The following is a 16,866-nucleotide window of genomic DNA, read 5'->3' as shown; positions in this document are numbered from 1 at the left end:
GACTTCTATACAAATATTTTAACAATACAGCATGATTTAAGATAGTATTATCATCTTAAATTTTGCTATACAGCCATACAGGTATTTTAATAATATGCATTAGGTACTGCATAATATATATATATAAGTGAACACTGATTAGTATCGTGTTCATAGTGCGTATATACTTATATTTTCCCATAGGTAACCAATACCATTGATTAAATATATTGTACCTATTTTTAATCAATATCATTATGTCAATACCCATCTACACGACAGCTCACAGATTATAATAGTTGAACAATAACTGCCTAAACACAATGCTAAAATGGCACAATTTGTATTTTTTTTAAATAACCCCTGAAATGTTAATGGATTTCCGCCTATGAGTGATCCAATTGTTACCTACTGTACAGTAGAGTGACATCCACTTACCCGCTTTTTTAAAAAATATTATATACAAGTAGAGCTTTGGAATTACAGGAAATGCATGTACTTATATTGCTTTTCTAAAAAGTTATTAAACCAAAAATCCAGACAAAAATGGAGGAATTTGGTTTGACGGTTATTTAATTTTGAAAACGGATTATGCGAATGATTAACAAGTTTACTAGATTTTACCATAGGCGATTATTAATACCTATTCCAATTATTGCCATAACTTATAAATTATAATAAATAATATAAATACAAAAATATCATATTTTTAAACCATTAGTCATTAGGATATCATAGCTGAAATATGTTCATTCAATTCTCACATATTGACAGTCAAAATGTACATGTAATATTAAATGCCTAAACACTACTCCTTAAAACATGGTATGCTTCGCCCCCCCCCCCCAACGAAATTTACCATAATGATATCGTTTATATTATACTTTATTTAGAATAAGACGACACCAGGCGGCCACAGTGAAAAGCAGTTTTTCTACGTAAACCTGGTGTGCTCTTATACTGAATAGACTATAAAAATAGTGACCAAAATAAACGTATTAATAGACGCGTGATTAGTCTTATGCGTTCTCACCACAGATATATAAAAATGTATAAAATATATTTTTATATATCTGTGGTTCTTACCCAGTACTAGACTGCGACAGACGACCGTTTCTTCTCAAGAATAGGTATAGAAGGTATTTACTATATTGGGCATAATCATGGTCGTAAATTTAAAATTATAAATTAACAGAGAAGGAATTTTTTTATTTGAAAAAACCAAATTATTAAAATGATCAGGTGGTGCATTTGCAAATATTTAATTACTGCTCAATGAGATTCGTGCTTATGAACTACAGCTGAAACACAACTATTTTATTCTATATCATCACAATGAGTTATGTTAAGTAGCAAACATGTTCATTATTATACTATACAGTATACTTTATAACATTTGAACATTGTACCCATATAAATAGATTGTGGCATAGTATAGACCTCAATAATGATTTACTTGAGTATAAGCATAGAACAATAGTATACTGTATACAGATTTAATCTATAATGTGGTATAACTGTATAAGCCACATAAGGTATAATAAATAATAATAAATAATAAATATACACTTTACACAATATACATAGTATTGTTGTTAATCTTGATGTTCCAAAATGTAATTAACAACGTTTTGTTTTGATAATATGTAATTAATATATTATGTAAATTTTGCTTGGAAGTTGGAATACATACATAATGTTTAAAATTAATATTTATTACTTCTCTAATAACTCAAATTTTCAAGTGATACTATATTATTATAATAAGATCATTGAACATACACAGTTTTTAATTTATAATAAACATAACAGCATAATACACTACAGTTAATAGTATTTGTCAACAATAATTTTCTAACTACACACAATGTATAAGTATAACTTATTAAATTTTAATAACAATACAAATTTGTACAATCATTATTTTTGGTGTATAGTTTTGTACACATTATTATTTAACAATTTATCGTTTCTATTGGAAGGATAGTTTAAAGGGCAATGGAAGAAATTTTAAATCACATTTGGTTTGTATTGACTGTATAATTTTTATTATGGATATTAATTGAGTTCTCCCTCAATTTCAAACTATTGAATAATATGTTTATTTAAAAATTGAATTGTCAAATTGATATGGTTATATTTAAACAATAAAAAAAATTCCTAATCTAAAATAGCTAACACTTATTTTATGTTAAGTAGTAGATGTCAGATATTTGTATATAATAAGAAATATTTGGAAAATGATTAGTTACTTTAACAAAAATTTAATCGGTTACATTAAATAAATTTTTTAATATTTAAAATCTCGTTCAAACATTAAACTAGACAGTATTGTACTGATAAACACAATTATCTAAAAAACAGTCTAAACGTAGTTAACAAACGTTATTATAATAGTTTCAATAATTTGTCGAGGATATAAGTATTATCTACTTTACACTTGATGACTAGAGTGTTTACTAATGTATAAAGTATAATAATTATTAAATAGGTGAATTTTTTTTTCAATTTAAATGTACCTAGTCATTATTATTAATAATATATTTGCACACTCTTCGGATAAAAATAACAGAGTTTCAGTAAAACATATTATCAGTAAAGTGTTTATTTAAGCCAACAGTGTATCTGCTTCAAGTCCTTCCTCAACTGTTATGTACATACCTTCCTCTTCATACGCACTATCGTGTTTAGCGAGTATACGTAAGAGTGGTCTCAATTTCAACCACCACTGAGTCTTAGCTATACGCTGCCTGTAAATAAAAATAACTTGTCAATTAAAAACTATATAATATTAAATTTGTATTCAATATAAATAATTTAACATTCAAACAACCCTATACTGTGGCCCACGAAAGAGTATTACAGTTTTGTACATGAATACTGTAGGCATTCTCCCAGCTTGTGCCATTTAGTGTATGCGCGGAATCGAACATGTTTTCATCGGGCCACAGTAATATTCTCTCGTGGGCCGCGGTATAGAAAAATCCTAGATTAATATTATTATTGTTTTTCAGAAAATAATATTCTCAACTCCAAATTTCATGGTTTAAATGTCAGTTACAATGACCTTTTTAAGCTATTTCCAATATAGCGGTCACTAGCTATTAATTTACAAATTTACACTATTTATACTTTTTGAAATGTCTACTCAATATTATAACAAATTATTTATTTATTTAATTGGGATATCTTTTATAGATGTGGGAATTTTAAAAATGAAAATTTCTTACAACCACCTATTTTCTAATCAACACATCAATTAAAATATCTATATTGCTGAAATAAAATATAAATTAAAATAATTTCCTTACTCAAAATTGGTAAGAGGCAACAAATCAGTTAAAGGCGTGAAACGATACTGCCGTCTTATAACACCCATCATTGCTGCTGTATCTGGATTATCTGTATAAATTGTTCCGTCTGGTCTAGTAGACTCTCTCAATTTTTCAACTAACCATTCCACACATTTTGCTGCTTGCTTTGTACCCATATTACGATCAAATGGAGTAGGTGAACCACCTTGTTGCATATGACCTAGAAACATAAATGTACAATAATGAACAATTTACTATGAAATTACAATTCAACTATCAAGTTACTTTTTGTTTCTAACTATTTTATTAGATTGGACAATTTAACATACTATAAATAAAAGCTTTACCTAAAACATTCATACGAGTACTGAATAATCCTTTCCCTTCTTCAGTGTAAAGTCTGAATATAAAGTCAGTGTTGTAGTTCTCACTACATTTTTCATTCCTAAAAGTAAAAACACAATTTTCAGACTTGTAAGATACTAATATTAAGTTTTTGGTTTTATTCAGAAATTAACCTTAATATCAAACCACGTTGAACACCTTCTGCCATCTTTGAAGCCATATGATAAACATCGTTTTGCAAATCTTTTATGGTAAATTTCTCTTCGTATATATAAGCTGCATCAGCACCACCAGCCAGACCAGCAACGGTAGCTAAATATCCACAGTAACCACCCATAGTTTCAATAACAAATACACGCCGCTTAGTACCTTGAGCGGACTGTCTAATTCTATCACAAATCTATAATAAGAAATTGTACCACATATAGGCCATACAAATGTATGAAAGGCAATAATAAATAAAATGTTTTTGTGATAAAAATCTTTAATAAAATTACAAACCTCTGTGATTTCATTTAGAGCGGTATCACAACCTAACGAAAATTCTGTACCAGGCACGTTGTTACTAATGGTTGATGGTATTATAACCATTGGTATGCAGAATTCCGGGAAATTGTTACGGTTCTGAACCAACTGAATTCCAGCTTGGTATGCCTAAAATAATTAAGTTAACATAAATGTCAAACAGTTTACTAATATATAGAGAATGTTACTAACCTCAAAGCCTCCAATTATCAAAAGTGCTTGGATGTTGAACTCTTTGAGCCTTGCAGCAATTTCCGGCATTCTTTTTTCTGGAAGAGTACGCTTTGTTCCCAACATAGCACCGCCTTGGCCGACCCAGCCAGTAACGTCAGACCACTGCATTACTTGAATCTGAGAAACCGAAGAGTTATTTAACGCTATGGCTAACCTTAAACTACATAATAAAATACTTACATTTCCAGCAACTAAACCTTCCACACCGTCATGAATTCCATAAACTGTGTCCCCTCTATAGATGCAATTCCGTACAAATGAACGTACGGCAGAATTCATACCACATGCTGGAGCTCCAATGTGCATTACAGCAAGAGTATAACCTTCCTATAATTGTTAATGAATTGAAATTATTAATATGCCATTATTGAGTTTCATTTATAAAATTAAAACTACCAATAAAATCTCTGTAGAAAAAGAATCTGCATTACAATATTACGTAAGCCCAATCAAAACACACTCAAATAAATAGTTAACACTAATACAACTATTATACCTATTTTAAATACAATATCTACTATAATTTGATAAAATGTTTAAATAATATTATTGTATTTGTCATTAATTTTTCATTTCAAATCACGAATTATAAGCGTTATGAAGCTTAAAAACCGAAATACTCCAAAAATATTGCTACTCCACCATAATTCATCTTACCTGACCCCACAGAGTGTCTTGCTGTTATAAAAACAATAATTTTAATGTGATTTTTTTGGTATTTGTTTGGTATTTGCAATAATAATATATTGCACAACAAATTGGAAAATCAATTTACTTACTCGATTTAGACTCTAAGGGATTCATGGAAAAAATATCAAACAATATTGTTTAAATTAATAAAAAGAAATACGGGAATATCATTGAGAAAAATAAATATTTTAATTAAATTATCAACTTACCAATCCACGTCCCAATTCATCGAACGCTGACCGCGGTGGCTTCAAACGTGTCAACATTTTGTATGTTTCCAAGTTTCTCGCAAAACTCCTGCAAACAAAAATTAAGCTTTTAATGAATAATTGATTTATTGGACAAAACGTCATGCGGTTTATCTTGTATTCCTAACAAATTATGAGAAGTGAACCTACTCAAATTGGTACTGTTTAATAATAGAGGAATGCTCATAGGTACCTATTATTAGATACAATTAAGATTGTGAGTGAAGGGATATATGTATCGGTTATACAATGATGTATTTTATATTTTTTTTTATAGGAAAGTTTATCTAGTTTATATTTGGGGGGTGATCACAAGTAAAAATTTCGTGGTTGTTTTTAAAATAATTTAAATCGGGAAAAGTAAAAACCGACATGTATACTGTATAAGTATAACCAGTTTGCTGTACAGTAGGTGACAGGTGTCAAATGTACATTGTCATGGATGAGTTTAAATTAAATTTATATTTGTATACAATGAAATACAATTCTGAGCAGAAACAGTTTAATTTTTTGGTAACTAAGATTACAAATCAGTTATTTTAATAATAATATTACAATTTATAAAACATAAAATAATTTTTGTAATTTTTTAGATCATGAGCGGAGCGATGAATGAATTGATTTTAGATTGAAAAATATTAAAAATCCACACAATTTTTTTTTATACGAATTTAAAGTTCAAATATTGACTAACTATGTGAAACTCACGAAAATGTACAAATTATTTTGAGTTAGAAATTCATAATAACTTTATAATTGTCAAAAAAATTGTATTTGTTGGGAATAAATGCGTGAAAATGTAATACAAGGCTCTTGATATACTTTTTTTATCAGCATTTAAAGTTAAAAAATGTATCAAATATAAAATGTAATTATTGTTTTGTAATTACATTTTATATTTTTATATTGTTTTGTAGTTAATCATTTTTAAAATGTTCAACTTTTATAGCTAAGGATTGAAAATTTAAAACAAGCTTCCAGTTAAATAGGTTATATAGAAATTACATTATTCAAAATAATATTATCAAATATACTTAGTAATATCATAGGCTAACTGACAGTCTTCGGCCTTCGCTCAGAATCGTTTTTCTTGTACAATTATATTATATCATTGAATTCAAATTTAACACCATCCATAACAGTGACCCACTTGTCACCTACTGTACATCAGAGCAACACCCACTTGCCCATTTTTTTTCCAATTATTTTAGTATTTTAGTATTGGAAAATTTCTACTTTTGATTAAAAGTTCAGAGTAGATCCCATTTTCTACAAGAAACTTCCCTTGATTACAAGACGACTGGACCACTGGGGCATTTGTTCTACTAGAAAAAGTCATTGGATAACCCTAAAAGAATTTGTGTTGTAAAACCAATACATTATCGCTCCACTCAGAATTTGTATAGTGACCTACTCAGTGAAGAGGTACATTAGACACCTAATGTATAGCTGAGCAATTATCTGTTATTAAATGACAATATTTACTCGCGTTATTTCTAGTGTGTATTAAGTATACTTAATAATTATCATACAAATTTTCTATACATTGATACAACAAGAACAACAGTTGTTTAATTTTCTAAAACCGTTAAGCAGGTTTACAGAAAGGTACTTGTGGTATTTTGAGCACCTACTTGTTTATTTCTCGTCAAAGATTAAAGATTAAAAAAAATTAACACTTTTTGTCACTGCAGTAAATCAGTACTGCATTTGATGTTTTTACCTTCCTCTGAGTTGTACAGCCAATTCCCATTCTTTGTCTGCCATCGCTTTGGCCACGGCTTTAGTCTTTTCAACACATTCCATCAACGGCAGACGGACCGCTTGGTTTCCATCCAATGACACGACACAAGCCTCGGTTTCTGGTGTAGCTTCCATCAAGGCCATGACAGCTTCGGCTCCCATTCTGCACCCCTACGACGAAAAAATCACAATAAGGATAAACATAATATAACTTAACCTTAATGTATATAATACTGCATGAATTAGGCGACTATTATTCCTTAACATGAGAAATTCCAGAAGATGCGATTCTTGACATTGATTACCATAATGGTAGACGCATACAGTTATAAGACGACAAAAAGTTTGAATGAATCAAAATCTTACAAATATATCCTTTATACGTAGAACTTAAAATTAGCACTGCTATATATATATATAATATATTTATACATAAAAAATCAGGTTGAATATGCGTATAACATATATATAAATATATATTTATATTCAAAAATAAATTGACGATAACCACGAAATACCATAAAAAAATATTTTGAAATGAACAAAATATGTCGTCTTTGTAACGGCAACAAAAATCAAAGTACCAACCGATTAAAAAAGTTTTTTATTAATCTCTTTTAAAGGCTTTGTTATACATGATTAGTATACAACTTTAAATGATCTAATGAGCGTTTGCACTTTGATAGTTTGGTAGTTCATTAGAGGGAGAATGAAGTCTCAGAAATACCGAATTTAATTAACGGCACAATGACTCCATCGTTGTTAAAATATGAATTTACAAAAATGACTGTTCGAGGAAATATCCAAATATTCCAAATCCTAACAACCTAACTTTGGAAGGGTGAAACGTGATAGTCATTAACATTCAATTTCCATAATATATCATGGGACTTAAGCTAACGAAACGAAAGGTAGCAAACTTCTGGATAATAACTACAACCCATAACTTATACAATCCTGGACATCGTTTTTTTTTTAGCCTGCCGTTATTTCAAACTGAACACTGCTAATATAAACAATATTAAACTATTCGCATGTAGGTTAACCTATAGACTATCGTTGATCTAGGTCATTGTTATCACCCAAATTCAAATAACGTTATAATCACGGTTTAAGATTAGTATATCTATTATTAAGTATATCTTAAACCGTGGTTATAATATAAATATCCTATAGAGAAGTATGTTTACCAAAACTCTATCGAAAGCCGATGGGGCACCTCCTCTCTGGACGTGACCCAAGACCGTAATCCGCGTGTCCTGTTTCAAGTTATCGACTACCACTTGTTTCACCATCTCGGCAGTGATCGGCTGTCCGTCACGGTCGATGGCACCTTCGGACACGATGATGATGTTTAAACGCTGGCCAGCCGTCCGTTCCTAAATATATAAAAAGCATATTATATATAACACATTATGAATATTAATATAATAATTGAAAAACCGGCCAAACGACGCACGTCATATCCAAAAAAGCTTGTTCGCAAAGCTCGAAGATAATAAGATTTTCATCCACCACGGTGCTTATATTTTAAGGCATACACCCACTTACTATAGTTACTCATCCATCGATACACATAAGATATATTATTTATTACATTTTCAAAAATCGAATGGTTTTCACATTTCGATAACGATAATTTAACAACGTCTATACACAAACAAAATTAAGTAATAATTCAAACAATTTCGTCACGCAATACAACAAAAAGCGGAAAAGTGTACATAAAGCCCCGATGCAACAACTGACTACAAGGATGATGATAAACAGCAGCGAAAGTGATTAATGATTATATTACATTAGGTATATTATTGTAATGAATACTGAAGTCTGTAGAGTGTAGAAAGTATTGTTATATGACAACACTACTGTCGTCGCGAGAAAGATTTTTTTACTATTGTCATTTGGCTAACGAAAATAAACTCAAACAAATAAGATTTATTAGAATTTCTTTAATCAATATTTGCCTAATTAATTGGACCAAAATTATGTACCTACCTAATAATGAAATAAGAATAAAATTAATTATTAAATGGTAACTTTAAAATTGAAGAAAATGATTTAAAATTAGCTTAATACATTTTAATACATTTTCGAAATCGATAAAATGAAACTTCACGGTCAGGCATTACAAATATGGGAAATTATCATAAGTTCTTACACGGGGCCGGGGACATAGCAGATAAAACTATAGGTACAGTTAGTAAAAAAAAATGTATTCATTATTTTTTTTTGAACTTGAGCCCCCCAACTATGGCTCTCAGCTATCTATTGTAGGGATTATGGACTATAGTTGGTAGGGTTGGTACGGAAAAGTTGTCCCATCATGGAACTATTATAGTGGCAGCGGACGTTACTATTACTCTCGGTCACATTGCGTGACCGATAGCAGCCAACGCGCCATGCCATTTATTTATTATAGTTAATTTTTTTATTTATATAATCATTTGCGTAGTATAGACCAATTGAATTATTATTAATTACACCATTACACAATATTTTAATTAACAATTGACATCGACTTATTCAATTTATTTATTAATCCAAGCACTTTTACTGTCCTAAAAGGTGATGACAGACACAAAAAAAAATTAAAAAATTAAAAAAATAAGGTAGGTAAGTGTATGTCGCTCTGCTGTACAGTAGGTTACAAGTGGGTTACTGTATAATGGATAGTGTTAAATTTGAATTCAATGATATAATATCACTGGATAAGAAAAACGATTCTGAGTGGAGACGGTTTGTCAGTCTAGGTATTAGACATACCTATTATAGGTATACTTATCTATAGTATTAAAAAAAAATTGACCTATAATAGGTATCAATTATAAATTCCAAATTAATCATATCACAATATCCATTAGGTAACGCGTTATACATCAACAACAAACCGTGATACTATCATAAATATATAATAGTATACTTTAGAAGTTTCAAGTACCCACGAATAATATTATACAATCACAACAAAATAACTAAAATAGTTTTTCCAGGTTTTTTAATAGTCCAAATTTGAACTTAAAATTACTATAAAAATAAACTGTGCTAATGTATTTCTTAGAATTTTTGGTAACAAAGTTAAATATTTACGTGAAATCTTGTTTTCAATTTTCAATCCTTAGATATAAAAGTTGAACATTTTATAAATTTTTAACTACAAAATAATTATTCAATTTTAAATTTGATAAATTTTGTCGAAATTTCAACTTCAAAAGCTTATTAAAAATAATTTTGCCTATGTATTTTTAATATTTTTCAACTGCTATTGTAACAATATATCAGGAGCCTTGTATTAATTTTTTACACTTTTTGGCCCAATAGATAAAACATTATTGATATTTATAGAAAAAAAAAACTAAACAAATTGAAAACTTACAATGTCCGTAAACAGCTCAAAAAGAGTCAAATTATTTTCAAAATTTTATCGTATATAGAAAATGCTAATAACATTCAGTGCATTATTCAAGTTTCTACAGTCACTCGTTTTTTAATTACAACAAAATAAGAAAATCGTCTCATGAGAAATCGAGCAAATATCAAATGTTGTAGAAATACGAATTTCAAACGCTCATAAAAATTTAATTTGACTTTCTTATAGACATTTTTTTTTTTGATAAAGGTAGATTATCCTATAAGGAATCTTGTATTACATTTTAAAATCTTAGTTCTAAAAAGAAAAATTTTTACGAATTATAAACTCAATATAATTAGGTAATTTTCGTGATTTTTCCATATTTTGTCAATTTTTGAACTTTAAATGCTAATAAAAAAAAAACTGTGACTAAGGATTTTTAATATTTTTCAAATGTCATTGTAACAATATAGTAGGAGCCTTGTATTAAATTTTCAAGTATTTTTACTCAACAAATAAAGTTTAATTGACATTCATAGAAAAAAAAACTAATTAAATTGGAAACTGGAATTTTCCGTAAACAGCTCAAAACAAATCAAAATATTTTGAAAAATTTATCATGTATAGAAAATGGAAATATAAACAACCAGTGAAAATTTCATGTATTTACAGTCATTCGTTTTAAAGTTACACCAAAAACCAAAATCAATTTTCTCGAAAACAGATTTTGCGTAAAAATTCCCGTTTTTCCTTAATTTGTCTTTTGTTTATTACGGCGCTTTTGAAAAATATTACTTTTGACCCCCCCAAAGTACCAACTAGATTCACTTTCCTATCAGAAAAGGTACTGTTGAAGAAAATCCAAGCACTTTTACTGTCCTAAAAGGTAATGACAGACACAAAAAAAAAATTAAAAATTAAAAAAAAAAAAAAAAAACACATCATTGTAAAATCAATACATTCATCGTTTCACTCAGAATCTAAAACACACATCATTGTAAAATCAATACATTCGTCGTTCCACTCAGAATCTAAAATATAAAATTTTTTTTTTTCATAAAATTTTATAATTATGGTTGTGAATTGAATGCAGTAAAAAAACTTAAAAAATGAATTTAAAACCTCAAACAAATTCACTATAAAACAAGAAAAATGCAATAAAACTTCAAAATATAAAAAGTATGAAAATCTATCAAGGTGTATTGAAATAAAATTATATTTTTAATTATTTTGTACCAGTTTACATAAAATAAAAATAGTTCATAAAATGTGTATAAAAAGTTTTAATTAACGGGAATTGTAAAAAATTATCAAAATTAAAAAATCTACCTATAAAGGCAAAAAAAACTTAAAATTAAGAATGTTTATAAAATACAAAAGTATGATTAAATGATTGAGTTTGTCTGTACCTAATTAAAATTTTGTTTTAAGAAAACTATGTTTTACCAAAATCTTAAAAGAATGAATTTTCATACAAATGTACAACCCTACAGATAATAGTGATAATACTGATTTAAATCTATAAATTATATTATTTTATAAATAGAGATATCAAATGAAACATATAAATGAGGAGTGTGAGGAGCAAGGCTCTCACGACTTTGTTTTCTCAAAAATTGGTTGGGTGCTTAAACCCCCTAATATTTTTGAGTGATTTGTGCTTATGGCCTAGTACCTATTCTCAAGAATAAGATTACCTATTATACTATAAGGTGATTGAAAGTGATAATTGTTTGTCTTTGTTAAACATGTACCTACTACGTAGTAATTTACATAGGAATTTGTAATTCCAACGTATTGATCTATTTCAAAAGAACAGATTTTTAATTGCTATGAAAAGTTTACTCGATATTTTCTTTAATACATTTTTCTCAACAAATTGAAATGTGATTTTTTTTAATTTCTACTTTTTTATGATTTAGAGATATAACTTGGGAATGTCGATCTAAAGTAAAATTTTTTATCAGAAATTCTTATTGGTTTGTTATAGATTAAGTAGGTACGTTGGAAATTCACAGGCTGCTGCCTGACATCGCACGTTGGCTGGCGAAGCCCACCATGAGCCTCACCTCCCGGCTGACCCAGGCTCTGTCTGCGCACGGCTGTTTCCGCAGCTACCTGTTGAGGTTCAACCGTGCCATAGACAGTTACTGCACCTACTGCATGAACCCCGACGACACGGCGGAGCACACGCTCTTCGCGTGCCCCAGGTGGGAGGACGAACGAGCTGTCCTGTCCAGGATTCTCCGACGCCCACCAGATCCCGGGAACGTGCAGGAAATCCTGTGCGGCCCTCGGCCCGACGACCTACCCGACGAACCGACAGCCCGGTGTAGGATCGTAGAACAGGCCACGACCAATAGACGGGAGTTCATGGTGATGGTGGAAACAATCATGAGCACAAAAGAAGCGGACGAACGGGAGGAGCAGCTGCACGACTGACGTCAGCGCACGATGAAGAACGGCTCGCAGACACTATTCGATCTCGCAACAGCGATACGTCGGAGGTGTCACCGACCACCGTTCTTCATCCCCCACCATGACACCACGGGAGGGATCTAGACCATACCGGAAGTCGAGGACTTCCGACTAAGTACCAGAACAAGACTACAAGGGCGGCGGACTCCGGTTGGCTCCGGAAAACAACGAACAACCACCCAACTTGTTAAAAATTTGCTAATGTCATGTTAAAGGGGGGGGGGGGTAAGTCGGGCAGTCCCGTCTACCCCCCTCACGTATGTATAAATATTTGTCGATTTCAAATAAACGATGGCGGCGTCGCGGAAGCATTGCGAAAGCAGTCCCCGCGGCGCCGTCGGTTCAAACATGGAAAAAAAAAGGTACATTGGAAATAGAACACAACATCTAAATTACTATGTAGCGGGGCTTTGTCTTACACTGATAGAATATTACTCATTTCAATTCCTTTAACTAAGGATTAAGAAAAGATAATTTTTAATAAATATAAATTAGTTTTAAAGCAAAAATACTCCTAGTTAGTAAAATATTAATTCTAGACCAGGAATGGCGAACATTTTAGAAATGACACGCGAGCCTTATTATTATGTTAATATGTTATAATTTAAGATTTCAAACAATGACGATATTTTTTTGTTTAACTTTAAATAAAAATATATGTATATAAATTAACAAAAACTGATCATTCAACAAACAGTTTGTTTAACTAAATTGAATAATTTACATAAATTGTAATTAATTGTAATTATCATTAAATGATACAACATATTGTATAGAATAAAATATGTAAAAATATATATTTGTATAACAATTGAATTTTGTACACAGATAATACAAAAGCTGCAACTAAATTATCTAACGTTTGCCATCCTTGTTTTAGATTCAAAATTAATGCATGCACATATCGAACACTTAAAATATTTATTACTTTTCCTCATACAATCATACGCAATATATCTAAAGCCATTCTTTACAGACAAAACGCACCACAATCAATCCCAGTCATTTATACAATTCATTGTTACATAAAATAACTTATGGATTTATTATGATCAATATCCAATGGTCATTATTCATCATAATAATAATTAATGATTATTATGATTATTTAATGATTCATAAAAGTTGGGTCAAAATAATTGTCAAATACTATATTAGTTAGATGAACATTTCAATTTGATACGACAAAAATCTAACATAAATTACATTTTTAAACAATAATTTGAGTTATTGAAATATGAAAATAATATTTTAAATACTACTCAAGGTGGATTCGGTAGATCAACAAGGAACGACAATCTTGCAAGAAAATGATTACGTTAAGTGATGTAAACACTAAAATAAAACATTCACAACCTATACATTTATAATCTAAAATAAAATATTTACGGATTTCTCATTTTAAGGGCAACAAAATAAGGTTATAGAAAAATAACTATAATATACTAATGTTAAAACCTCAAAATCGTTAAACTTCAGTAGCAGTTAAAAATAATTAATAACCAAATACTTTTAAAAATCAAAACATATTTCCTATTATTGTTTTGTAACACTTTATTATGTGAAATGTTCGAAACCAAATTTAACGGAATTATACTGTCATAGTGACTAATAATAATAATACGATATAGCTAAAACCCAAGTATATAACATAGTATAATAGTTAATGCAATGTATAAGGATAATATATAACACACTGGCGGACTAATACAACTCATGCATCATATTTTTATGCTGTAAAACAGAAGTCGGTCTTGCCTGTAGCAATTTTTTACACATTTTCGACGCCCAATCTTGGTGAGGCGGCCATTCTGGAATGAACACAAAATCGGCTTCTGCCGCCAATGCCGTAACCAAAGCTAAATACCTGCACATTTTTTTAATATAGCACACTCCCACCATACATTTCTAAATATCCACTAATTCAATAGTATAATACATGTATACATATTATTATACTATATACATGGATGTATATAAATATATTATACACAAATGAGTTATACAGAGCGATTTTTTTTTAATGTAAGACACTAATTTTTTGTCAACGCTTTTACATTATCATAGAACAATATTATATTAACTAATATCAGAATATTAAATTAAAAATAGCATAAAAAGAACCTAAATAATTAATTTCTAATTGCTATGGTGCTACTAAAAATGAAACGGATATTATGATATTATTGTAATTTGTAATAGGTTATTTTTAAAACAAAAAGTGAAAATTAGTGCCTTACGCTAATCAATAATCACCATGTACAGGTAGGCGTATGGATATTATAATAATTGTTATTAATAAATAAACAAAAATGAATACTATATTATTATTATTATTATTATTACGGTTTTGCCACTACTGTACACTGCACCCTGCGACATAGCCACAAACAAATCAGACCAGTTTCCTCCATAATATATTATATTCTATAAATATAATGAATTCGCGCGATGAGCATCCTATGACCTTATCTACCAAGGAGGCGAGAACAAAACGTAAAATATATAATAATTAAGCGCTAAGACAAATAAAATAAAACAGGGATAATCATGCTTTAGTAAAATATACATAAATTATAAAATCAAAATGTGCGAGCGGTTGTTAATGGATTTAAAGGTGTGTTGGTAAAGATGTGTCCGAGAAGAAGTTTACAAGATTTTCAGGTTAAGGTATCGATCATGTATTGCTTTTCTTTCTATAATATAGTCCTTGCCTGCTCTAATTTGGTGCAAAGTTTGGTCGGCCAATCACGTGGTGGTGGCATCTCTGGTATAAACACGTAGTCAGCTTCACTAGTGAGGGCTGTGACAAGTGCAAGGTACCTTTATATGCAACAGCGGCGTTATTAAACTTGAAACAAGAACACTTCAATCACTTTTATTTTGTTATAAAAAGAAGAGATAGACCAAGTTTTAATACGGAGAAATATTATTATTTATCATGTAATTTAGTTTTACATTTTTAATAGACAAAAGATTGAAAATCGAAGCCAAGTCAATTACGTATTGTTCAAATGTAAATATTTGTACAGTATTTTGTATACATTAGACATTATAATAATATTTATGCCTTCTTTTTAATTTTATCTTTTTTATTTTATATTTTAAGTTTAGTAGATTTTACCAATACCGTTCAGTAAATTGCTTTGAAAAACAATTACCTACTAAAACACTAAAATGTACTAATTAAGATTAATAATGTATTATTCGTAAAATTAGTAAAATGTTAAAGTCCCATTCATAACATAATCTTTCAAATTAATACTTAGTAACTAGGTAGGTAACTCAAATTATATATGAACCACTTAACAATAAACAAAATATTCCATAATACATTTTTATTACCTTTAATCATTATTGGAAAACAATAATTGACTCGGCTATAATTTTATTTCCCTAATATATTTATAAGGTTTAAAAATCTAAAGAACAAAATAAACCCGTTTTAGGTGATTCTATGACTGTTTAAGTTATTTATCAGGTTATCATAATTTACCTAACACTGTGATTAAAAAGCGGGTGTCGTTTAACACATTTTGTATAATAGATAGAACTATCAACTAATACAAAATAATCCCGTCATATTTAAAAATTAAAATGTTTTCTGAATATAATCACTTTTGATATGATTTATTTTAAATAAATTTAGATTTATTTTTGATATCATTGTATAACCTTCACAATGCACTAGCAAATTAATTAAGTTATTAAAAACATTAATTAAATTATTCAAACCTAAACACATTAAACTAGACATTTTAATAGACTTATAGGGTAACCTAATAAAAATGTATACTTAAGAGGATGACAGCGCACTATTTGTTTTCTCTCTCTGACCCACGCGCCACATAAACAAAACGCATTTGCGCAGAATCGTTTTTTCTGTTTTTAAGTAATCATAAAGTAAAATCACCCATTACAAAAAAGATAGAGAATATTTTAGAGGGAATGACATATC

At 29.4% G+C, this 16,866-nt stretch overlaps 1 protein-coding gene across 5 annotated transcripts in view; it reads right to left on the bottom strand.

Moving 5' to 3' along the window:
* Window positions 1–1,608: 1,608 nt before the first annotated feature.
* Window positions 1,609–16,866, bottom strand: part of LOC100160659 (ATP-dependent 6-phosphofructokinase) — a 21,174-nt gene continuing 5,916 nt past the window's right edge. The window contains exons 5-17 of one of the 5 annotated variants that reach the window (XM_008191944.1): window positions 14,667–14,775; window positions 8,269–8,457; window positions 7,059–7,249; window positions 5,297–5,384; window positions 5,177–5,188; window positions 5,055–5,075; window positions 4,578–4,724; window positions 4,356–4,514; window positions 4,140–4,292; window positions 3,812–4,038; window positions 3,641–3,738; window positions 3,291–3,513; window positions 1,609–2,729 (exon numbers count right to left, since the gene is read on the bottom strand). In XM_008191944.1, the coding sequence (XP_008190166.1) occupies window positions 2,588–2,729; window positions 3,291–3,513; window positions 3,641–3,738; window positions 3,812–4,038; window positions 4,140–4,292; window positions 4,356–4,514; window positions 4,578–4,724; window positions 5,055–5,075; window positions 5,177–5,188; window positions 5,297–5,384; window positions 7,059–7,249; window positions 8,269–8,457; window positions 14,667–14,775 (1,759 nt within the window). In that variant the 3' untranslated portion in view covers window positions 1,609–2,587. Of the gene's footprint in view, window positions 2,730–3,290; window positions 3,514–3,640; window positions 3,739–3,811; window positions 4,039–4,139; window positions 4,293–4,355; window positions 4,515–4,577; window positions 4,725–5,054; window positions 5,076–5,176; window positions 5,189–5,296; window positions 5,385–7,058; window positions 7,250–8,268; window positions 8,458–14,666; window positions 14,776–15,622; window positions 15,732–16,866 lie in introns of all 5 variants that reach the window. The other 4 variants (XM_003241077.3, XM_029487259.1, XM_001950216.4 and 1 more) reach the window with 4 other exon arrangements.

Source organism: Acyrthosiphon pisum, chromosome A1 (assembly GCF_005508785.2).
Source record: "Acyrthosiphon pisum isolate AL4f chromosome A1, pea_aphid_22Mar2018_4r6ur, whole genome shotgun sequence".
Taxonomy (NCBI): Eukaryota; Metazoa; Arthropoda; class Insecta; order Hemiptera; family Aphididae; genus Acyrthosiphon; species Acyrthosiphon pisum.
This window is presented reverse-complemented; position numbering and strand designations above follow the sequence as displayed.